Raw genomic sequence first — 24,825 nt, forward strand, 5'->3', positions numbered from 1 at the left:
AAAAACGTCTTACTATACATGGTCGTTTTTGGGGGCTAAAACGCCTTACTATACATGGTCGATTTTTCGGTTAAAAACGCCTTACTATACATGGTCGTTTTTTTCGAGGCTAAAAACGCCTTACTATACAGGTACATGGTCGTTTTTGGGGGCTAAAACGCCTTACTATACATGGTCGATTTTTCGGTTAAAAACGCCTTAAGATACATGGTCGTTTTTTTCCCGGCTAAAAACACCTTACTATACATGGTCGTTTTTGGGGGCTAAAAATGCCTGACTATACATGATCGTTTTTTTTCCGGCTAAAAACGCCTTACTATACATGGTCGTTTTTGTCAGCTAAAAACGCCTTACTATACATGGTTGTTTTTTTCCGGCTAAAAACGCCTTACTATACATGGTCGTTTTTGTCAGCTAAAAACGCCTTACTATACATGGTTGTTTTTTTTCGGTTAAAAACGCCTTGCTATACATGGTCGATTTTTTGGTTAAAAAGGCCTTAAGATACATGGTCGTTTTTTTCCGGCTAAAAACACCTTACTATAAATGGTCGTTTTTGGGGGCTAAAAACGCCTTACTATACATGGTTGTTTTTTTCCGGCTAAAAACGCCTTACTATACATGGTCGATTTTTCGGTTAAAAACGCCTTAAGATACATGGTCGTTTTTTTCCGGCTAAAAACGCCTTACTATACATGGTCGTTTTTGTCAGCTAAAAACGCCTTACTATACATGGTTGTTTTTTTCCGGCTAAAAACGCCTTACTATACATGGTCGATTTTTTGGTTAAAAACGCCTAAAGATACATGGTCGTTTTTTTTCGGCTAAAAACACCTTACTATACATGGTTGTTTTTTGGGGCTAAAAATGCCTTACTATACATAGTCGTTTTTGTCGGCTAAAAACGGCTAACTATACATGGTCATTTTTGGGGCTAAAAACGCCTTACGATACATGGTCGTTTTTTTCCGGCTAAAAACGCCTTACTATACAGGTACATGGTCGTTTTTGGGGGCTAAAACGCCTTACTAAACATGGTTGATTTTTTCCGGCTTAAAACTCCTTACTATACATTGTCGATTTTTCGGTTAAAAACGCCTTACTATACATGGTCGTTTTTTTTCCGGCTAAAAACGCCTTACTATACAGGTACATGGTCGTTTTTGGGGGCTAAAACGCCTTACTAAACATGGTTGATTTTTTCCGGCTTAAAACTCCTTACTATACATTGTCGATTTTTCGGTTAAAAACGCCTTACTATACATGGTCGTTTTTTTCGATTAAAAACGCCTTATTTTGCATGGTCAATTTTTTCGGCTAAAAAATCCTTACTATACATGGTAGTTTTTGGGTGCTAAAAACGCCTTACTATACATGGTCGATTTTTCGGTTAAAAACGCCTGACTATTCATGGTCATTTTTTTCGCCTCAAACGCCTTACGATACATGGTCGATTTTTCGGTTAAAAACGCCTTCCTATCCATGGTCTTTTTTTTTCCTGCTAAAAACACCTTACTATACATGGTCGATTTTTCGGTTCAAAACGCCTTACTATGCATGGTCGTTTTTTCGGTTAAAAATCCGTTACTATACATGGTTGTTTTTTGGGCCGCTAAAAACGGCTTGCTGTACATAGTCGTTTTTTTTCTACTAAAAACGCCTGACTATACATGCTCGGTTTTTCGATTAAAAATGCCTGACTACACATGGTCTTTTTTTCGGTGAAAAATGCCTTACTATACATGGCCAATGCAATCTTCACAGAGGAAGGCCGAGACCTGGATTGGGCTAAAAACGCCTGACTATACATGGTCATTTTTTTTCCGACTAAAAACACCTTACAATACATGGTCATTTTTTTCCGGCTAAAACGCCTGACTATATACATGGTCGTTTTTTTGGTTAAAAACGCTTTACTGTACATGGTTCTTTTTTTTTCTTTTTGTTAAAACGCCTTACTATGGTCATTCTTAGGCTATAAATGCCTTACTATCCATAGTCATTTTTTTCCCGTTAAAAACGCCGTACGATAGATGGTCGATTTTTTCGGTTAAAAACACCTAACTATACATGGTCGTTTTTTTCGATTCAAAACGCCTTACTATACATGGTCGTTTTTTCGGTTAAAAAAGTCTTACTATATATACATGGTCAATTTTTTCGGCTAAAAATTCCTTACTATACATGGTCTTTTTTGGGGGGCTAAAAACGCCTTACGATACATGGTCGGTTTTTTTGGGCTAAAAACGCCTTACTTTGCATGTTCGTTTTTTCTCAGCTAAAAAATGCCAGACTAGACATGGTTGTTTTTTGGGGCGAAAAACACCTTAGTATCCATGGTCATCAGAAAAAGCCTATGTATATATGCAAATGAAGGACTAGACCTGGATTCGAACCGTGCGTTTTCCCACTGTTAAGCTCACACCCTAACCAGTGGACTACAGTGGCGCTGCTATACCAAGATCATAAGTAACAACCCAAAAAGGCCTTTACATACCTGGTGGTGCAAAAAAAGCTTGTTACGCAACCTCTGCAGATGATGGCCGAGGCCTGGATTCGAACCCTGCATTCTCTCACTGTTAAGCTGACGCACAAACCAGTGGACTACAGTGGCACTGCTCTACCAAGACCATAAGTAACAACCCAAAAAGGTCTTTACATACCTGGTGGTTCAAAAAAGCTTGATGTGCAAACTGCAGATGATGGCCGAGACCTGGATTTGAACACTGCACATTTGTGCTGGTAAGATGACACAGTAACAGGTCGACCACAGTGGTGCTGCGTTATTCAGTTTGTAAGTAACAACCCAAAAAGGTCTTCATACACATGGTCTCTCAAAAAAGCATTACATGCAATCTTCGCAGAGGAAGGCCGAGACCTGGATTTGGCTAAAAACACCTTACTTTACATGGTCATTTTTTTCCCGCTAAAAACGCCTTACTATACATGGTGGTTTTTGGGGGCTAAAAACGCCTTACTATACACGGTCGTTTTTTTCCAGCTAAAAACGCCTTACGATACATGGTCGTTTTTTGGGGCTAAAAACGCCTTACTATGCATGGTCGTTTTTTTTCAGTTAAAAACGGCTTACTATACACGGTTGGGTTTTTTTGGCTAAAAACACCTTATGATCTGTACATAGTTGTTTTGGGGGGCTAAAAACGCCTGACTATACATGGCGGCGAAAAAGGCTTAACTGTATGTACATGGTAATTTTTTTCAGCTAAAAAAAAAAAACCGCCATGCTCGTTTTTTTGGGCTAAAAAGCATACTACAGATGATTGTTTTGGGGGTTTCTTTTGCAAAAAAAAATGGCTTTCTATACATGGTCGTTTTTGTGGTTAAAAAGGCGTTACTATACATTCTTGTTTTTTTGGTAAAAATGCCTTACTTTACATGGTCGTTTTTTTTCGGCGAAAAACGCCTGACGACATGGTCGTTTTTTGGGGTGAAAAACGCCTTCGTATACATGGTCATCAGAAAAAGCCTATTTATATATGCAAATGAAGGACTAGAATTGGATTCGAACCCTGCATCTTCTCACTGTTAAGCTGATGCCCGAACCAGTGGACTACAGTGGCTCTGCTATACCAAGCTCATGAATAACAACCCAAAGAGGGGTTTACATATCTGGTCGTTCAAAAAAAGGCTTGATATGCAAACTCTGCAGGCCATGGCCGAGGGGTGGATTCAAACCCTGCATCCTCCCACTGTTAAGCTGACACCCTAACCACTGGACTTTGGTGGCGCTGTTATACCAAGTTCATAAGTAACAACCCAAAAAGGTCTTCATACACATGGTCTCAAAAAGTACATGCAAGCTTCGCAGAGGAAGGCTGAGACCTGGATTGGGCTCAAAACGCCTGACTGTACATGGACATTTTTTGGGGGGCAAAAAACGGCTTGCTGTACATGGTCGTTTTTTTTTTTTTGGTTAAAAACGCCTTACTATACATGGTTCTTTTTTTGGGGGCGAAAAACGCCTTAGTATACCTGATCATCAGAAAAAGCCTATTTATAGACGCCAAATGAAGGACGAGACCTGTACTCTACCTGGTCGTTTTTTGGGGCTAAAAATGCCTTACTGTACATTGTCATTTTTTTCGGCTAAAAACGCCTTACTATATACATGGTTGTTTTTTCGGTTAAGAATGCCTGACTATACATGGTCGTTTTTTTTGGGCTAAAAACGCCTTACTATACATCGGCGTTTTTTTCGGCTAAAAAACGCTTTACTAGACATGGTCGTTTTTTGGGGGGGCTAAAAACAGCTTGCTGTACATGGTCGTTTTTTTCGGCTAAAACCGGCTTACTACACATGGTCATTTTTTTTCGGCTAAAAACGCCTTACTATACATGGTCGTTTTTTTCGGCTCAAAACACCTTCGTATACATGGTTGGTTTTTGAGGCTAAAAACGCCTGACTATACATGGTCGTTTTTTGGGGCAAAAAGCAGTTTTCCATACATCGTCGTTTTTTTCGGTTAAAAACGCCTTACTATACATGGTTGTTTTTTCTGAAAAAATGCCTTATTATACATGGTCGTTTTTTTTCGGCTAAAAATGCTGTACTATGCATGTTCGTTTTTTTCGGTGAAAAATGCCTGACTATACATGGTCGTTTTTTGGGGCTAAAAACACCGTACTATCCATGGTCATATATGTAAACTCTGCATACGAAGGCCTCAACCTGGATTTGAACCCCGCATCTTCCCACTGTTAAGCTGACGCCCTAACCAGTTGACTATGGTGGCGCTGCTGTAACAACCTCAGTAACAAGTAACAACCCAACTATCTATACTTGGTTTTTTTTTTTTTTGGGGGGGGGGGGGGGCTCATTTTCGGAACTGGCTTTCCGTCGTCCTTTTGAGACAAGCAATTTATGTTCAAATTTTTCGCTTGCCCTTTGCAAACGCTTTCATTTTATTGCATGTTCTCCTGTTTTATTGTGACGACTGTCATTATTTGTTCTTTGTTGGATTTGCTTTTTACTTTAGTCTTTGTCATTGGATCTATCTTGGTCAATGTTTTTGAGATCCGCTCTGATTACGGATTCCCAGATTTTGTAATCAGGTTATTTGTTACCGGCGTCTTTTGTTGTACTTTGTCAATCTTGGGTTTTTGTGTAAATATACATTGTGTCAATTCTTATCTGGGTTCATTAAATGGATTAACTGGATTGCTTTTGTCGTTTGAGAAAATTAATCATCAACTTATGAACCCTTCATTCCTCTATTTGGGGCGTTTTCTATGACATTTCTTCATGTTTGTCTGTGTGTCTTTGAGGAGAGCAATGGTACCTGTGGTAAATATAATGTGCCAATGTCATGCAATGTAGCATGAAAACCCCACTACCTTTCCCGCATTGTCAGTAATGTGTGGCATGTCACGTTAAAGCCAGCTAAAAGTGAAATGTAACAAGGATGCCTCACTGAGTCTCCTAATAGCCTCAGTTTGGTTGAAAAGGCGGGAAAAAAAAAGTGACATCCAATTTCCAGCAGACTTGAAGAATCCTTGAGTGACACTCTCCAGATTACTGAAGAGCAGGAGGAACATTGGCTTTTGTCCAGGCCACAAATGAGGGCAATTACCCATGCCCTTATGATTTCCGCCGCCGCTAGGCTGCAAGCAGGCGATGGAGGGTTACTGAAGTGCATTTACTCTCCGTCTAAAGATGACGCACTTTCTTTGGTAAGATTAGGGTCACCAATTGTGACTTGAGGATTTGAACATTTTATAATGTGCTTTTCTATGCCTCTTTGGTCTTTGGCCTATGCACTCTCCTTTTTGTTGTTGTTGTTGGTATAGGAATTCATCCATCCATCCATTTTCTTCAGCTTATCCTAGTTTGAGTTGTGAGGGAGGAGTTTAAACAGGGAAGCAAATACCTCAGGTCAGAAGTTTGTAACATGTCCATAAATCGCGTGCAGCTCACTTGCTACATGCAGTGTAGTGGGGTAAGAGTCCGAGAAACATAATCAACAGTGTCATCAACAATTTCTACATTTGGAGTAGAATACTGAATATGCCTCATATGAATACAGCGGAAGGGAAAATGTGAACCCTTCGGAATATTTTGCACTTCTGCATAAATTCACCATAAAAGTTGTTCTGCCCTTCATCAAAATTACAACAATAAACAGTCTGTTTCAACTGTGACCGCACAAACAATTGTCATATTTTTTATTTAAAAACTGGTTGGCCGTCCTTTTAATGCAATAATGTCAAACAAACCTTTTCTGTAGTTACATCCAGTATGCAAAACAACCCGCGTGACCTTTACACCTTTCCTCTTTACAAAAGTGTTGCCGTTGAGAAAGATTCCTGTTGTGTCTGGTGTGAAGCGCTCCCTTTAGGTCACAGGTGTCGAAGTTCGGTCCTCGAGGGCCGGTGTCCTGCATGTTTTCCATCCCTCCCTGCTGCAACACACCTGATTCAAATGATCAGGATCACTATCAGACTCCGATAGAGCTTGCTGATGAGCTGTTCATTTGGATCAGGTGTGTTGCAGCAGGGAGGGATGGAAAACATGCAGGACACCGGCCCTCGAGGACCGGACTTCGACACCTGTGCTTTAGGTCATGCCACACCTTCTCAAATCAGGTTGAGGCACTTTGGAAAAGCTACAAAACTATATCTCTATAAAAGTCTTAATGATCATCAGACCATGGTAGACAAATTGTCCAGGAATGGAGAAAGTTCAGCATTGTTGCTTTTCTTTCGAGGACTAAAGATGACTTACAAAAGCACAGTGCTCAGTGGAGAGAAAGAGCACCTCAGAGTGTCAGCTGAAGGATCACAGAAATCTCCATTGACAAATCTATCCCACATTTAAAACATTCAAGAAGAATGGGTTTCATAGGGAGAACAGCAAGGAGGAAGCAGTTGTCTTAAAAAAAAACCCAAAAAAAAAAAAACATTGCTGAAGTTTACCAAAGAGCGTTTGCTTTTTCGACAGCACTGCTGGCATAATATTCTGTTGACAGATCAAAACAAAGTTGATTGTTTGGGAGGAATGCACATTTATGGAGAGGAACTCGATTTTTAGAATCAGGCCAGATTAGATTGACCCATAATAGTGCATTCATTTAAATTCTCCCAAAAATGATCCTGGACGCTGAATAATGGATACGGGGGCGCTAAAAATGTTGAGATTTTTATTGCACAAAAATTCAAGTTACAACATACTCAACAAACACAAATTCTATTGGAAGAAGAATATAATCCATTTTTGATCCCACTTATACTGTTCTGAGTTCAAGGGTGAGAGAAGAGGTCCACCCTGGACTGATCATCAGTCTGTCACCTCAAAGAAGAAGAATACATTTTCAGTGAAACCGCAGCATCATCAGGTAGAATATCTTCTCTTTCAGTGCCACACTTAAATTCAAGTTCACCCAAAGCTCATTTTTCAGTGTTAACATTACAGGCATTCCAAAACTGACTTTCTTGGAGGCGACATTGTTCGGCAGTAGAGTGGTCATCTCCCAACTCAGAGGTTGTTGGTTAAATTCCCAGCCCTTGTGACCATGTTGAAGTGTCCTTGAGCAAGAAGCTCCAGCTGCTCCTGATGCTGCGCCGTCAAACTCAACGTGAAGCGCTTTGAGTGCCGCCGACAATTTCTTTGGGCAACTTAGTGCCGTTCACGGAATGTAAACGTACCTCTGTCAGATGTCAGCTTGGATCAGTGTTCTTAAAAAGCGTTACATGCAGTACACAGATGCTGTTTCTCACCTGTGATGGACTGGTCACAGAATGTGTTCAAAAATGATATTTCTATGCACAAAATGAGGTCTATAATGGATATGCACATGGAGGATATTGAAACATTATAAGCTCTAACGTAATACCTATTTAAGATTGCATATGATCTCATTACTGTTCCACATATGGTCTGTTCAGTGTGCCAAAAGTGGTGAATAGAAGCAGGTCTGAGACAGAATTAAACTGACATCTTTCTCCAGCTGTCCACTTATTCCTAGTCAAAAGCTTTGACCCCAAGCTGCTCCCCCCCAGATAAAGCCAGAGTTAGTCGCAGGCCTTGGATTCTGAAAAGAGCCAGGAATTAGTGCCAAACTCAAACATAAGGAGCTGATTTTCCCACTTGGCTGTTCGAGCAAGCTGATCCCCGACCTCAACTGGAGCCCAAATAGCAAGCCTGAACTCATCACCTAATGTCTGTGCAATCTCACTTAAGCTGTCGCGGTTGGACTTGGATTGGTTTGAAGGCAACAAAGACGCTGCTTCTGACTGTTGCGTGAAGTCCAGAGGCAGATGTTTTAATTCGACTATACTGGACCAAGTTTGCGTTAAAGTGTATTTGATTTCATAAATGGGTATCTTTTGGCTTAAAATGGTTTGAGAATGTGGCAAAAGACTAAAATATGATTAGATTGCTTTTTTTGTTGTTGGTGGTTTTTTAGTTAATAATTTATTTATTTATGGATTTGATGTTAAACGTTTTGACAAACAAAAATAGCGGGCTTAAAAGTATTTATGAGTGGTTCTGAGAATGGTCCAACCGGATGTTCAAACGCCAATTTGAGAGTCAATATTTTCTTCCCTTTAAAATCCATCCATCCATTGTCCAAACCACTTATCCTCTTCTCTGTAGACTTTTTTTATTTTTTACTTCACAGTAACTCTAAGAATGGTGCACACGATGGACACAAATCATGAAAAAAAACTATGAAAAAGGTAAATACATGTCATTAATATTTTGTTTTTTGTCATTTCCATCTAAAAATCTGTCAGTTGAACAAATAAAAAATAAGATTACTCTTTCTCAAAATGTGCCCTTTGTATAAATTACTTTGCTGTTTTGTCAAGGGATTCTACCATTAAAAGGTAAATCCTTTATTTCTCACACATTGCACACTTTGGTGCCATTATTAACAAACACACACACAGACACACACACACACTCACTCAGCACCACAGTCAAGCTGTTGCTTTTCACACAGATACACAAAGGCCTTCTGCACTTTTCCCGAGGACAATAGCTGTGCGGTGAGGTGAAACTACAAGAGGAAAAGCATTTATCCCAGTGGAGTGTTGCTGATGACCCTCCCTGTTGGATCCCTCTTGAGCTCCTCCTCCCTTGGGAAGACCACAGGAAGCTTTTGTGTCTGGACTGGACAAAGTTGGGGGAGGTACAGCATGAAGGGGGATAGGCGGACTGCTATCACAGCGTGCACAGCTTTTTCAGGACACAGGCTGTACTTTTGACGTCTTTCTACTGACATTACCCATGGTGCGTACCTTCCTTGCCACCAGCGCAGGGTTGTCTCTTCCCCTTGCAGAGGTAATGGTGTGTGAGACGGGTCGAGCGACATTGGAAGAAACTATGCTGCATCTGTTTGTACAACAATTGAGGAAAATGTACCTTTTTTTTTTCCTCTTCACTAAATAAAATTAGCACTAATGGGTCTGGCAATGCTTTTTGATTTGACTGATTTGATTTGACCTTTTATTTGGTCTCTTGGTTTTTAATTGTGGTCGTAGTTATTACGTGTTCCAAAAGGCCCGTATGGATATCAAGGAAGAACTAGATTGGGGGGGCTGCCACCATGTTTACAGCAGCTACGGAGTTTGCCTCGGGCCGCTTCTGTGTACACATATTGTATTCTCCACACAGAAGTGAGCAGCAGCAGCAAGAGTTGTCAGCAGAACTGTATTTGGCATGGAACTATACCTAAAAAAAACAGAGGTGGGCATTCTGTCAGCACTGACCTTCTGTCGCTGATGGACGCCCGTTTAGCCGGCGAATGACCTGACAATTTAAAAAACGGATGGAATTAGCTGTGACGGTCAGTACCCACGGACTTTTTAAGCCAGTCACTGACAGACCTCCGTTTCACTGACGTCTGATGGGAAACTGAGGGAAACGCTGTGTTTATTTTTTGCATAATGAATACACCTGATTTTGAGCAGAGCAGAGGAGGGGCTCCATGTCCTCCGACAGAAGAAAAAAAAAGTTTGAACATCGTTAGTCAATCTAGTGACTGATGGGCGTTTATGTTGGCTGCCAACTAAACCTCGGTTGCCACTCTCCAAGTCTGCTCCTTCTTTAGGGTGTCCGATAGTATGGCTGATCTGGCTTCCAGATTAACCGGCTCCCGATTCCACCTGTGGTTGTCAGGGCAATGTCAGTATAATAATTTAGCGTTTCCTGTCTGCGGATTCATCACATGCTACATCATAAATTGTTCAACTGCAGAACTGTTTAATTCTTCACTAAACATGTGGGGGGAATAAGCTCATTTACAAATATTGACTGGCTGCCAGAAATTACAAACAGTAAAAAAAAAAAAAAAAAATTAAAAAGTTGGTACGAGATACGAAGGAAGAAAAGTCTCTACCCACGACGCCACAAGCTTGCACTCTTTCATTGGCACCAAATTTGTACTTGGAGATCAAAACAAATTCCCCACTAATGTGGTGTTCAATGTTTGGCCCATGTCAACTGGTTGAGACACGTCGCCACCGAGGAAGAAGAAGCAGAAGAATCTGACAGTGTTTGAAAATAAATAAATCATAAAGATAAGAAAAGAAAAGATCTGACAGTCCGGAAATCGCGGTGACGTGATGTAAGCGAGGTTAAAACAACGATGACGGAGTGATGGACTGACAATGACAGTTTTGCTTCAGCTTGAAATAAAGACGGATTGACGATGACGGACGGATGGCCTGGCCGCTGGCGAATGACAAATGAGAAAGCGGCAAAATTTACTGACCTGCCCACCTCTGCCTATAAATAGTGTCTGTATAAGGAGGTGTCAGCCTTGGGTGGGCTCCATACTAAATCAATGTTATATAGTATACTAGGTACGATGTTTTCTTTCTAACTCACTGGTGTCAAACTCAAGGCCCGGGGCCCAGATCTGGCCCGCCATATCCTTTTGTGTGGCCCGCGAGACCAAATCGAGCATGTCAACTTTTCCAAGGTGCTTGTTCAAGTCTGAACCAAAATTTCAAATTGTCAAATGTAATCTATCATAACATCGAGATATTGCAAGCATAATCTTGTTACGTATTTACTACATTCATGTAAACATTGGTTGAACAAACCATTAGTCTTGACTTTTGATTTCAAAACTAGTTATTCACCAATTTGTTGTCCACTGAATATGTACTACGGTATGTGGAGGTGATTAACCATTTATACGGTTTTATAAAATTCACAGTCATCATGGCCCCCCTCAGGGAAACCGTAAGTGCAATGTGGCCTGCGAGGAAAATGAGTTTGACACCCTTGTTCTAAATGAATTAAATCTAAATGGCTACGTACGTAATATATTTGTATCTTAATAGTGGGAATGGTACATCTAATATATAAAATAATGATGTTGAGCATCCAAATGACCAACAAGTGATATTTTAATGATCAAAAGCAATGTCAATAAAATCATGCTGCCCACGATCTTGGCTGTGTTGCACTTTTTTTTTTTCAGCAACACATTTGCAAAAAGAACACAAAGACAGAACTGAATACGACCCCAAGAGGAGGAAGGAAGGTTAGAGGAGGTGACTTAGGGCAGGGAAAAGTGATTTGAAGTTTGACAGGCAGCGTTTGCACTGGATGAAAGGGTCATTTGTTTCGGGGAGGGGTCATGGTTCCTCGAGGTGAAATTGCCAACGTAACGTGACAAGCAGATGACAGCAATTTCAATAGGCCTTTATGCAGAGTGTGAAATTGTCCAGCTTACATATTAATGTGTCTCGGATATTCCCTACCAGAAGGTTGTTACACAAAATGGAATATTCGAATTCAGGTCAAATATTGATGCAACTCAATACACTGCTTCATGTTTTTCTAAGTAGATTTGTTTCTGTTTTTTTTGTTTTTTTTACAGCTGAAATTTTGTATTTGAAGGATACATTTATAGTACCAACAAATGACAATTATAATTCATTAAATACAATAAAATACAATCAGAAGGATTGGAAGCCTCCAATCGTTCTCATCAGTGAAAAGCTAGTCATTCTTTCTGTGTTTCATCTAAAATCCTGACTAGAAAAATCAAACCAAAGATTTTGGTCGGTCATATTTAATGTAAACGATGCCCAACACGACCATACCCTATATTTTGTTCTCAGTTATTTGTACTCTTGGCAGTGGCTTCTACATTGCCTTTAAATGTGGTGATGCTACATACGCACGTTTAATATGCCCATTACCAGCGCGAATGTGAAACGAACAGAGATTATGTGAGGGAAATAGATAAAAACAACAGAGCAAAAGTTTAAACAAAAAAAGTGGCTGGTGGAAATTCTGATTGGCTGGTAACTTCCGAGAGTCGTCACTTTAACCCTTTCATGCAACTGATTACATGAAAACCCGTCCACTGAGTCCCACTCAGTGTGGAAATTAGGTAAAGAAATGGATCCAAGCACGTTAGGACGGCCAGAGGAAAATGTCCGGGGGGGGGTGGGGGGGGGGTCATGTGTTGGAAGAGTCTCCGTTCGCATGAGGTGGAAATTTTACAAGACAGTGGTGACAGTGGCACTGAAGGAAATAGCAGGGAGCAGAGCTGGAGCTGACGCAAATGAAAATGTTGAGGTTTTCTTTCGATTAAGTTGGACGGGATTGAAAAGAATTTATCAGAGACACAGCCATGGTTAGATGATTTGGGGACAATGTGTGTATCGTGCTTGAATCGTACCCCCCCCCCCCACCCCCATGTATTGAGCCGCATTTCCAGTCGTCTTTAATTGGAGAACTGTATACAGATAAATAAAAACAGCTTTGAATGACACAAGTTGCATTGCACTTCTCTTCAACTCTGCATCCACACCAGGAGAATGCCAGATCATTTCTTTGTTTGGGCCATCTGCTGTGCTGCATCCTGTCTTGTTCCTATCCTGGACACTGACCCTTGTTGGACTTTTTTTTTTTCATTTTGCTCCACAAGTTCTCACATTTCCTGTAATCCCTTTTTACTCTCCTCATTCCTCTTTCAGTCACTTTTCATTGGTACTTTGGTGACTGCTGGTCGTAGTAGCACTTTGTTTATTGTCTTTTATTTATCTACTTTGTTCAATGCAAGTTTCCCTTTTCCTGAGTAGTGCTTTATTTTTTTTTTTTTACCAGTTTCGTATTTTGTAATTTGAAGACCAAAATTATCCCTGCATGTCAAGGTCATTTTTTATTTGTTTTTATTTTTACAATTTAGACTTTGGTAGAGAGGTGCCCGTACGCTCTGCGTAAAAAGAGGAGGATGCTTATTTTCATGCTGAAGTGAGTTGAGTTGAGTTGAGCGCGCAATTTGGTGACACAGAGTAGACTCTACGTTAGACTACCTATCACCAGATCAAAATGGGTACGCAGGTGGTGTTATGTGATGTCGGTGTATTTGAGCAAGGCGCAGGCAGATAGATTCGGCGCTCCACGGACGTGTGTGATTGTAACGTTATCCTATTTCATGCAGAAATATGACCACAGCATGGGACAATCCCACCCAATCATTGGAGAAATCAGTTCACTGAAAGAATTCTAACCACCATCTTAAAAATATGGTCACCTCTGTGACCGCACAGCACAACTAATAGGGTGGGACTGCAGTTTGTCTAGGTACTCTTGGGCAAACACCGCGATGACCATAATGGCGACCAGAATGCTAATTAGTCGTGAATTTGGCAGGTCAAAATTCAAGACCGAGGTTAACCGTTTCCTGACGGCATCCATCTTAGTTTTTCAACTTAACCGGAATGTCGTCAACTTGGATGCCTCCAAGCTATGACTTACAAGGTCAATGGAAACTGCATCAATCAAACCACTTCCGGTCGTGGTGCCTTGCTGCTAGAAATAGTCTCTGAAAAGCATTTTAAACATGAATCCCACTTATCAGCGTGATGAAAGAACAAAAGGCTCTTGTATGCAGCCCGTAACAATGCGAACATTCAACACAGAATACGGCTGATGATTTGGGTGTGCTTGTACCGTATGTCCAGGTGAAGGCTGATGAAAGCTTCTCATCTGAAGGACGGTCAGCATACGAGGCGAGGAAGGCGCGGTATCAAAGGGAGTCCAATTACTCTTGGGAGATGGAACACCAGCATTCCTCGGCTCGACAGAGGCCTCCTTTTATCTAACTCTGCAAGCTCTGAGCGGCATGCGATGAGAGAAATACATTTTTAATCCATCCTCAGTCTTTTTAAGGAATTCCTGCATCGTCTATCACATGTTTTTATGAGTTGGTGCCAGCAGGAACGGATCCAAGGACAAAACAAAGACATGACACAAAGGCATTGGATGATCACGGCTGAATGGATGCGGGGAGAAAAGTGTGAGGTGTATGATGAAAATGAAAAAGGCTGTCGAGATGAGAAAAGAGAGATGGAAAAGCCTCATCAGTTTTTGCTCTCCTTCTTGTCTCGCCGTGCTATAAAGGAAAGATGAAATGAGAGAGCTGTCGGGTGAAAAATAGAAGCTTTACTTGCCTCCTGTAATGGAACGAGGAGGGAGATAGAATGACGTACATCATTTTTCCCCCCTGAAAAAGCTGTTGACTGTCAAGAGAACAAAAGCATTTGGAGTCACTATTATACAGGCTGAGCCTGTCAAAGGCTAAGAGGCCTTCGCCGGAGCTTTTAGCAGCGTGTGCCTCTTTTCTTCTCGCCTTCATTGGGAGTGTGACACGTGACAATTTGTACCAGGGAAAAACTTAAAGAAACCCGTCGTTAAGGTGCACGTCTGTACACATTTGGTAGTAGACTGTACTTTGAGTAGCAAAAGCACCAATACAGCAAAAGAAAGAAAAAGCCTTGACTTCTGCACATTGAAACGGCTCATGTAAAATTTACAAATTAAAAAAAACAGCCACGGTTTGCATCGTCCTACTGAAGCAATCGGGCCTACAAAACAGATTATGAAGCATAAATCCTTGTAGTTTTGGATTGGAAGTCGGCCTCATGAGCTATGCGGGGAAATATCGAAAAGCAGCAATTGTCGAAGCAATTCACAGAGGAAACATACAGAGGACAACGTGGGCTGGATGAGTCTTGAGCCCCACACGGTGAGAGAAAGAAATGGTTTCATATTGCATGCCGAACCACACAGTCTTCCTCTCACTCACACACACAGTCAGACATCACAGCCTCACACCCAGCTCGCCCACAAAAGTGAAAATGAACGCTGACACCTCCTGTGGTGGGAGCAGAACAAGTGAGTGGGAAAGGAGATGAACAAACAAAGGAACTGACTGGGGACCAAGTATAGGGCAGGATGCAAAGATCCTGATCGGAATCCAACATGCAAGAATACATTCGTCACCCTACGCAGTGGAACATAATATAGCAGCACAGTTGTAAAGTCGCAATGTCATAATTACAAGTGAGACATTTTTTTACACGCACACACAGTCAAGCGTCACATCATGGGAGAGCACCGAGCGGCAAATTCCCAAAGTGTTTTGTCATTGTTCACAGAGAAAAAGGGTGGGTCTGTGTGAAATGTGAGTGAGGATCCGTGTGAGGCGAAGCGGCGTGCTGCATCATTGTTTTTGATTTTAGACCAATAAGGTTGAGAAAATAGTTGGACATTTTGGTGGATCTAACGTGAAGGTTTGAATGTGAAACTAGAAAAGAAATGTGAATGTGAAAATGAGCTTTTCTCCGAGCTGACATGCCAAAGTGAGAATAGATTACCTGAAGACGGGGGTCACCAGGTAGACCCAAGGACCACATGCGTTGTCTGCAGGCCTCTTCTAAAAATGTCGCAGCTGTGATAAGACATTTCTGATTTCCTACGAATGTCGCCAAAGTGAACATTTGTAAATATGGTGGATAGAAAGTGTTGCATATAGATTGATCTGTTTCCTATTGTTAAATCATTATTCAGTTGAGAAATCAAAAACATGATCAATGTCTTCACATCCCTGCAGATCCATTTATCCATTATTTGTAACGCTTATCCTCGTGAGGGTCCTGGCCATGCTGGAGCCTGTCCCAGCTGCGTTGGGGCAGTAGGTGAGGCACACCCTGGACTGAGTGCCAGCCAATCGCAGGGCACAGGCGAACACCCATTTACCCTCACAATCACACCTGGGGACAAATTAGAGCATTCCATTAACCTGCCATGCATGTTTTCGGAATGCGGGAGGGAGCCGGAGTACCCGGAGAAAACCCACATAATGCACGGGGAGAACATGCAAACTCCACACAGGAGCCGCAATCGAACCCTGCACCTCATAACTGTGAATCCGATGTGCTAACCCGTCGCCCACCGCACTGCCCGTGCCGACATCAATCTGGCTGGCTGCTTCGTACGTGCTTAGAGGCAATAACATGGCAGATTTCCTAGTTTGATTGTTAGAATTCAATAATTCAGTAATTAAAAAGTATTACATTCATAATATTAAACACGCGTGCACACACACACAAACAGAAAAAAAACATTGAGAGAAAAGTAATATTATAAGCGAACAGGTCCTGTTACCTGCCTTAAGATGTTGACGAAGAGCTCCACTGAGTGTAAGTTTCACAAACAATCCAACTGACGATGTTTTGGCACATCGTGTGTTTTTGCTAATTTGCGATGATGTGATAATTACACGGTTGGGCAGGTAAGCCAGTGACCGGAGAATGTTGCTTTTCTGTTGGTGTGGGATTTGAAGTTCATTTATGAGGATAATTTCATTTTCAGAATACTACAACTTTGTAACCGTCACTTCTTTTTTCCCCAATGTGAACTTAATGCTACTTTGTCCACTTGCGCGCAACGCAAGTACAGCGGCATGCTAGGCGCCGTTGCTGCCTCGGACTTGAGCACAAGGCTGACGCCGCTTCAAAACTGATTGTTGATGGTCGGGGTGGGCGGAGGCGTGCGTGGTGACATTTTTCTGCTCGATACATTCGTCTAGTTTATTGTCCATCCAAAGACGTTTGTGCGTCCATTTGAATTTTTTTGGTCGATGGTGGATTCGTCAGGGTTCGCTCAAGGTCGCAGAAGTTCGCCAACGATCGTAATGGTTGATCTTGTTGCAAAGACATTTTGAACATGACAAGAAAAACGGTTGGCGACCGTTAAAACGGTTTGGGAATGTCTGGCAAACAGCTTTGCAACATTGTACAAACCCTGGAAAAAAAAAAATTGCGTGCACACTTGCAAACATTCACCGCTCACTGAGATAAGGTGGATGCCGAGGGCAACCGCCCACACACCTCTGCACGTTCCTGTGGAGAATATTCTTTTAGCAGAGAACGAGTCAGTTTCTATAAAAAAGTTTTATTGATTTATTAACAACTATACATTTCTTCCCAGTGCTGACAGCTTTGCTACATACTTTGGTGTGATGCCGTGGGAAGTGCAATGCCCCCACACTCCCCCCCCCCACCCCTTTTGTTTTCTGTAGGAAAGGCCGACATTGTCAGAAGCACAGTGTAAAAACCAGACTGATTCACTTAAGTGTTCATGGCAACATAAACAACACTTGATTTAGTCTTTCACGTATTTTTGCCTCCCGCAGCTTCAAGGACAGGCACTGATCATTTCCTCAAGGATTGAAAGGTAGCGACGACCATGACCTCCCAGGCATGACAGACCAAACACATTCGAGCAATATTGATGAGATTTGACGAAAGAAAAGAGGCATTCTGATTCCAATGGCTTCGAATTAACTTTTTCACATTAGCCAAAAGTTAAGAAAGCAATGGTGCAATTCTGCACCCCTTGTTACGTGGAGTTAGCTAAAAGCACATTGTCATTAAGTTCATGGCTGCTGCAGTGCTTCTGCTGCCAACTGAGGTCCAAGGGTTAGGCTATACATTGAACTCCCTCAGTCTCTTTTCTTTTTTTTTTGGATCCATTTCTCGCTGGGTCCTACCGTGGCCCAACTGAGTCAGTGGTTCCACAATGTAGATCAGATGACATTATCTCACAAGAGCACTGAGCACAAAGGCCATTCAAATGTTTCGCAACGTCCTAGTTTACGGTGTCCTGCTTCTCTGCATCTTGTTGAAAAGGTCAACCCACAGAATGTGCTTCAAGGAAACAAAAAAGGTGAGTTACGGTTCAAAAGTTCTAATCTATGATTTGCGCTCACGTATGAAGTAAGACGGTGAGGGCCAAAACCATACCACAAGTACATCCAGGACATGAAAATATATATAAGTTTTATAATATATATATATATAAAATGTATTTGTATTTAATCCAATATGTACACTTTTCACAAGACATTTGTGGACCATGGTTCTCAGGGCTGAAGCTCTGCTTCAGTGGGTTTTGCTCAAATAGCTGAAAAATAAGAAATTCAAAAGAAAATAAGACACAAAAATGTGAAACCCTCCGACAAAAGGGCGCACGCTGTCAAAATCAGTTTCCCTGTAGCGGATGTCGTCAGGGGTGGATAAAAGTCTTGTGGTCCACTTTTCAGATCGATGGCAGGGTCAGCGACAAGAGTAGTCTCAGTAGAAGTGCTAAAGTAAAGTGAGAGTGTCTCTAGTAGATGACCTCATAGACCGTGGCCTTCTTGTCACCAGAACCCGTTACGATGTATTTGTCGTCCGCTGAGATGTCACAGCTTAGGACCGACGACGACTCCTTGGACTGCACAAATAAAGCAAAGTCAGGTTGAGCACTCCTATTGGATATACATGAACCCCATTGAACCGGATCCTACTCAAACGAGTACGTTCTGGCTTTTTGCCAAAAGAAAAACACTATGTGCAGTGAGAAAGGGGGAAGAAGGAAGAAACTAGTGATAGAAGCAGTAGGAAACGCTTTTGGCTTTCTTGAAATGAACAAGGACATCTGAGTTGTGCAACATGTTCTGCTCGTCAATGTGCATCGTCGGGTGTTAATACCGTACCTGGAATATGCTGGCGCCATAGGGAGTCCTCCAGGCATTCAGCAGATTGTCCTTCCCCGTGCTTACAAACCATTTACCTGACAACACAGAATAGTCTTCTTCAGAAAATAATCTCCAATCTCCACAAGCCAACTGGTTGGAGAATTTTCTACAATGGTAACGTTTAGGCCGTGGCACCCACAACTGGAGCCAGGAGGCAAATGCATAATGACTTTATCCATCAATGGCCATCAAAGCTAATTGGGGAAAGTAGTACAACATAAACGATCGAAAAAAATCTCATAATGGGGTCCCGCACTATTTCCGCTCAGATAATTATTTAAATCAGCTCCTGACTAATTACCCAAATGACTAGTTGGCTAATGGTGTAATTGATGGCACCAAGAGCCCAGAAGAAGCACCATTTCAACTAACCGGCTGTGTCATGGCTAAAATACAACACTGTGCTGGAGGAGGGCTTAGAGCAGAAATAAATACTTCGGTTTGGGGGTGAAATGTTAAGCGATAGCAAAATCTCATTTGTCTGTTCTGGAACTTCAGTTTTACAGCAACACTCCGACAGGCTGGGAGGGATCTGAAGCATAGGCAATTTTCTCTAAATCGGCATGTTTGTAAAGGAAAAGGGGAATGAAAAAAAAACTGTCCACATAATTGTCACAAGCATCTGCAACAACAGAACATTTTTTTTTTTGTTTTGTGACAAAATAATGCTACTCTGCATTACAGAACGTGTAAAACAAAGATTCCCTCGGCCATACAAATCCTTGGCCTCAGGTCAAAGATCTGCTGCTTTTAATGTAATATTCTACATTACACTTTGCCATGAAGAAAAAAAAAAAAAAAACATCCCGGCCTCCAATGATAAAGTTGTAATCCTGAGATAGTGTGTCTGGACTACATCAAGTCTTCCACAAAAAGGGGTACATATATTCCAAAAAACAAATCCAATTTTCTGAATCTTCATTACTACCAGTTGAGAACATTATCGGTTCTTCAGAACGGGAACAGCTTTGATGACCCAGTGCTCTCTCTCATCTCCCTGGTATTTTGTATGCTTTTCAGCATGTCTGGTTGAGGAATGACGTCTAATTTCTTGAGCACATTCCATCTCCTGTTTTTCTTGAAATTGTTTGTTCTCATTGCCAACCTCTCTCTTCACGGCAGGTTTTGAAAAAGGCATGCCTGGGAGTGGGTGACTTCAGAATTACATTTCGCTGAAAGCTGTCACGAGCCTTAGCTCTGTTAGCCCAGAGGTGATAAACACACGCGCACACACACACACACACACACACACACACACACACACACACACACAGAGCCCGGGCAACGATATGGCAAAAAAAAATAGGGGCCGCGCTAACAATTAATTTCGAGGTCAATATCATCCTGCAAGATCATCCGAGATCCCCCCCAGGTGGCGAGTTTGAGACCCCGAGTTTAAGACAATGTTGGACAAAGAAACAAACTGACAATTCTAGTTCCAGCAAGTCCTTGCACAGCTGACCCCCCCACCCCCCACCCAAATAAGAGATCTTTCATGTGTAAAAATGTCTGAAACAAATTTCTTACCACAGTAGGCGAACTTGAGCGAGAGGACACAGCTTTCGTGCAGATGCAGCTGGTACTTGTCAGGCTTTGTGTGGTGCAACACCTCCACATTGCTGCTCTCCATGCCCACAGCCAGCCATTCTCCAGTGGGACAGTAGCCTAAAGAGAAGATCTGGAAACGAGGGCCAACCAAAGAGCTGACTACGGAACCTTGCACAACTTTCAAGTCAGAATGTTGAATGTTGGCTTTGAATCAAAACAAAGGCAATGTGAATGCCTCCGTTTAGGTATGTCGTCTTTACTTGTGAGGTAAAGTCATGCTGCTGAAGCTGCCGCCCTTCTCTCAAATCCCAGGAGCGGACTGTGTTGTCAAGGCCTCCGGTCCAGAGCTTGGTCCCATCATGCGAGATGTCGATACAGCTGGCTCCATCCGTGTGGCCCTGGAACTGCCTGCAATAAGACATTAAGTCATGATTCTGTGAGGGATGTGAATCCTCTTGGAGCTGGACATTTTTATTGACGTGTCGGAGGACTTACCTGACAAGGGTCTGATTATGGAGGTCCCACACAGCGATGTTACCATCCGAGCAGCAGGAAAAGCAGACCTTTGCGTCGGGGCTGATGGCAAGCGCGTAGCAGGCTGGGGCAGAAGAGGTAAGCTCCGCCTTGATGCGTGGCGTCTGCGACGCCAGGTCCCAGATGGTCAGTGTGCTGGCCTCACCACCCACGATCAGGGTGCGGCCATCGGGCAACAGCTTGCAGGAGCGGATGTAATTGTCCCTGTTCTGAAGCACAAATGAGAGGTGAGCATTGTGCAGATAAATGGAGGACTCCTCGATACCCTCCCTCCTCCCCACACTAAGAAAAATACACAAAGGTCTTCAATTTCAAGTCCGTGGGGCAACAATGATTTGTACGGACTTCATCCCCTCAATTGGCTTTTTTATGACAAGTGCAATTTTGGAAAAACCACGCTTCGTCCCTCATGATAAAGTGAAGATGAAGGTGTCAGCTTGACCACGAGATACAGGGATGGCATTTAGAGCAATAGTCAGGAGTGTGAATGCTCTCAGCCAAATTAAAACAGCACTCTGACGACTTGATAAGCGCCAATTGCACTCCCGATGCACCTCAAGGGTGTTTGCGGCCATATGAAGAGGACAAAGCCACAGTATCAAAATGAGAAAAGGGAGGCAGTTGGGAGGAAGAAATGCACTCGGTAATGGCAGACAAGGTCAACCAATCAGAACATCTTTAGTCAGCAGGAATTTTTTTTTTCTCCCGCAGCAAAGGATTATTTCAGCATAGCGCAGCACAGCACAGCCAGACACTGCCAAATTACTCACATTTCGGTCCCAGTGGGATGTGGGGTTAAGCTACAATGGGATGTGGAATGGGACTCAGGCAATGAGCTGTCATACAGCGAGTATATAATGTCCTGGGAAAAAGGCATTCTGCCATGACCATGTAAGAAACAATGACAACTAATTACCAGACAGTCAAGTTGGGACACGGGGCTCTTGCTGCCCGGTTGGCTGATGTCCCAGATCTTCACGCAGCCCTTGCCACCTGTGTAGACGTGACGAGTGGGGTTGCTGATGGTGACAGCGCACACAACTTCCCCGTGGCTCAGCGTGTTGATCTGACGAGCGTGCCGCGGGATGCCCGGGCCTATCAATGCGTCTGGGGGGAAGGGCACAGGCTGCATCTGACCATCCGCACTCACATGAAAAGAATATGCCCTGCAGAGAAGCCAGAAGCAGCGAGGAGATCAGTTTGAGAAACGTGCGTCTCTTGTCAGAGTGACTTTGTCATTTTGACACAGGGTGTTGAAAAATATACCACTGACAGTCATGTTATCCTTTCCCCCTTGTGATACCAGTCGACTGAAAAGAATGTACATTTTCAACAAGCCAATATGCTATGCTATTGTAACATTCATGATCAGTTCAAAATGTATTCAATTTGAACTGCGAGAGTGAGCTCTACCGGCAATCCGTCAACACACTGACAATGGGGCAAGGGAGGGGAAAAAAAAAAGATTGATTTCCATTTTAACTTTGCCATAAATCAAATTGATAGTAAGCGGTAGTTACAACCACAGATGCTTTTTGCCTCAAGACATTTAGCTCAGTCTGTTATTCACCGAAAGCAACATGACACCGTCGTCAAATACTCACGGTTTTCCTCCCGAAATGGAAGGCAGGCTGGTTGGCAGGCCTGGCGCTCTCATGTGGGGATGAGGGTCAAACCCCGCCTGCATAAACAAGTGGAGTAAAGCATTCAAAACAAATGACAAACTGCGTTATAAGTTGGGCTATTCAAATATTCACGTGGAAAACGATGCCGACTTTCATCATTCACAGGAAAGCCCTACGCGCTTGTTTTCTAGGCAAATCCCTTGAAAAGCATAGATTCTACTCGATTGCGAATGGAGAAGCTTTACACAAGATAACACAACATCCCGCTTGGTAATACTAATGAAAACCTGGGAGATTTTCAAACATGAGCTTCGTTTGTGGGGAAGCGCCTTTTTTAAGCCTTTAGAATGCTAACGAGTGAACATCAAAGTAATGGGATCTTGGAAGTCTTTGTGCTTTTTCATTATATACACAAAGCTGTAGCCAGGGGAGCAGAGATATTCACAAAGAGTGATGGAAATACAGAATGAATACTTAAGTTTCTCCAAGACATTTTGCATACAGATTGTACAACTTGAAGCGAGGAGGGTTAATTCATGCCAACGCTGATCAATGCTCGCGCCACATGATGAGGCTGATGTATACAAAATGTGGGAGAGACATGCGCAAAATCTGCAACTTTTCACAAATTCAATATTCAAACCACAATATTTACAATTGGTGAGCGTCCGTAAGCAGCAGCGGCAGCGGCCGCTGCACTCATCTGAGGTGAAATCAGACCAGGATAGACACTCGGGCTGGTCAGGGATCCATTCATCTCATGATGGCCCATCATGGCAAAGGGGGTGGCGTAGGAACCCGCAATTGACAGCGGGGTGCGAAGGGCAGGGGCCGCTGTCGATGAGGAAAAGGACATTTTAGGGGATTACAAAAACATTTTTCATGACATTAAGTGCGGGGTTGGTGAAGGTCTTGATTTTGCAAACTTTGAGAGGAACAAAAAAACTGCCTGACTTTCAATTTTGCTCCATCATCGGTTAACTTTTTTTTTTTTTTGTCCTGAAGTGCACTTTGTGTCCCGCTAAACAGCTGATGTCTTAATAATCTCAAGTTAGTTAGTCGGCAGGAGATATTTCATGCTGTAATATTGTATCAGTTTAATCACAATTTGGAAGCATGGGCAAGACTACAGATTCATTTATGGTGGGAAAAACCAATCCATGCGGCAACATTCTAAAACATATTGGCAGTTTTGTTCATTCATTCCATTCAGCCATCCAAATTAAGATTGCAGCAGGTCTGGGGTGATGAGCGCGCTTAATACCTAACGCCTCCATGCCAGGCGGTTTGCCCATAGTCAGAGGCCTCAACCCAGGAGTGGTGCTTGTTCCTGGTGTGGGGACCTCGTTTCTGGGCGTAGGTGTGTTGGACTTCAGGCTTGGTGTCGATGACTTATCATTCTAAAACAACAAACAACATGCAATTGTTTTGTACATTTTTTTGTTGTTGTTAGGCTTAAAGTCAAAGCGTTGTCAGAGACATCAGGGTTAAGAAAAAAGTCTGAAAAATATTCAGTGTCCCCACATAACACCTGCCAGTTCCGAAAAAGAAAAAAACAAATGGAGCTGAAAATAGTTCCACTCGCAAGGAAACGCAGAGTGACAATCTGAGTGGATATCTCAGGGTAATCCAATCCCACACTGGCACTTCATTACAGTCGTGGTTTGAGTGGTTGGCGTAAGGGTCGAGGCGTAAACCTTTCGCTCAGAGGTCAAGCTCGTTAAACATAGCTAGACAAGCTAGACGATGGCCCAAGCACTCCATCATGAAGCTTTTTCTTGCGTCCCCAATCAAGGGAAAAGAGGTGGGCTTCTCAGCCTGTTCAAACACATTAATGCGGGATGGAAGCCGGGTGTCGAGAAGTAGTCTGTGGACTCTAATTGGAGTGGAGCGGTTTATGTCAAACCAGTCCTGGTTACAATAAAAGAGAAGAAGGAAATGATGGCGGGAGAGAAGATGAGAAAAAACAAGGAAGTAAAATGGGTCATGTCTCAGTGTTATATATAGCCTCCGAGAGAAAGAAATGACCACTTACTGGCTAAGTCAGGAAGGCGATTGAGAGGACTAAGCCACTGGGTCTGATTTCCAGTGTGCATCGACCCACTGCCCCTTCAAGGCCCTCATTGAAACGAGCTGCTAAGCCTCCTCCATACAAGGCCTTCCAAAAAGCCCACTTTATTGGACAAATAGCTTCCAGTCCGTTAGTTAAAAGCTTTTGCGCCCCCTCCAAAGCACCTTCTTAGTCAGTTTTTTTTTTTTTTTTT

General features: G+C 42.6%; 1 protein-coding gene across 13 annotated transcripts in view; it reads right to left on the reverse strand.

The window, feature by feature from the left end:
• Window positions 1-17,215: 17,215 nt before the first annotated feature.
• Window positions 17,216-24,825, reverse strand: part of LOC109514385 (transducin-like enhancer protein 3) — a 25,235-nt gene continuing 17,625 nt past the window's right edge. For all 13 annotated transcript variants that reach the window (XM_019867430.1, XM_019867442.1, XM_019867439.1 and 10 more), the window contains 9 exons: window positions 23,826-23,961; window positions 23,217-23,395; window positions 22,541-22,617; window positions 21,853-22,102; window positions 20,898-21,145; window positions 20,663-20,810; window positions 20,382-20,532; window positions 18,813-18,889; window positions 17,216-18,550 (listed from right to left, as the gene is read on the reverse strand). In XM_019867430.1, the coding sequence (XP_019722989.1) occupies window positions 18,443-18,550; window positions 18,813-18,889; window positions 20,382-20,532; window positions 20,663-20,810; window positions 20,898-21,145; window positions 21,853-22,102; window positions 22,541-22,617; window positions 23,217-23,395; window positions 23,826-23,961 (1,374 nt within the window). In that variant the 3' untranslated portion in view covers window positions 17,216-18,442. The remainder of the gene's footprint in view (window positions 18,551-18,812; window positions 18,890-20,381; window positions 20,533-20,662; window positions 20,811-20,897; window positions 21,146-21,852; window positions 22,103-22,540; window positions 22,618-23,216; window positions 23,396-23,825; window positions 23,962-24,825) is intronic.

The sequence above is a fragment of the Hippocampus comes genome, unplaced genomic scaffold (genome assembly GCF_001891065.2).
Source record: "Hippocampus comes isolate QL1 unplaced genomic scaffold, H_comes_QL1_v1.1 scaffold2, whole genome shotgun sequence".
In the NCBI taxonomy this organism is placed as follows: domain Eukaryota; kingdom Metazoa; phylum Chordata; class Actinopteri; order Syngnathiformes; family Syngnathidae; genus Hippocampus; species Hippocampus comes.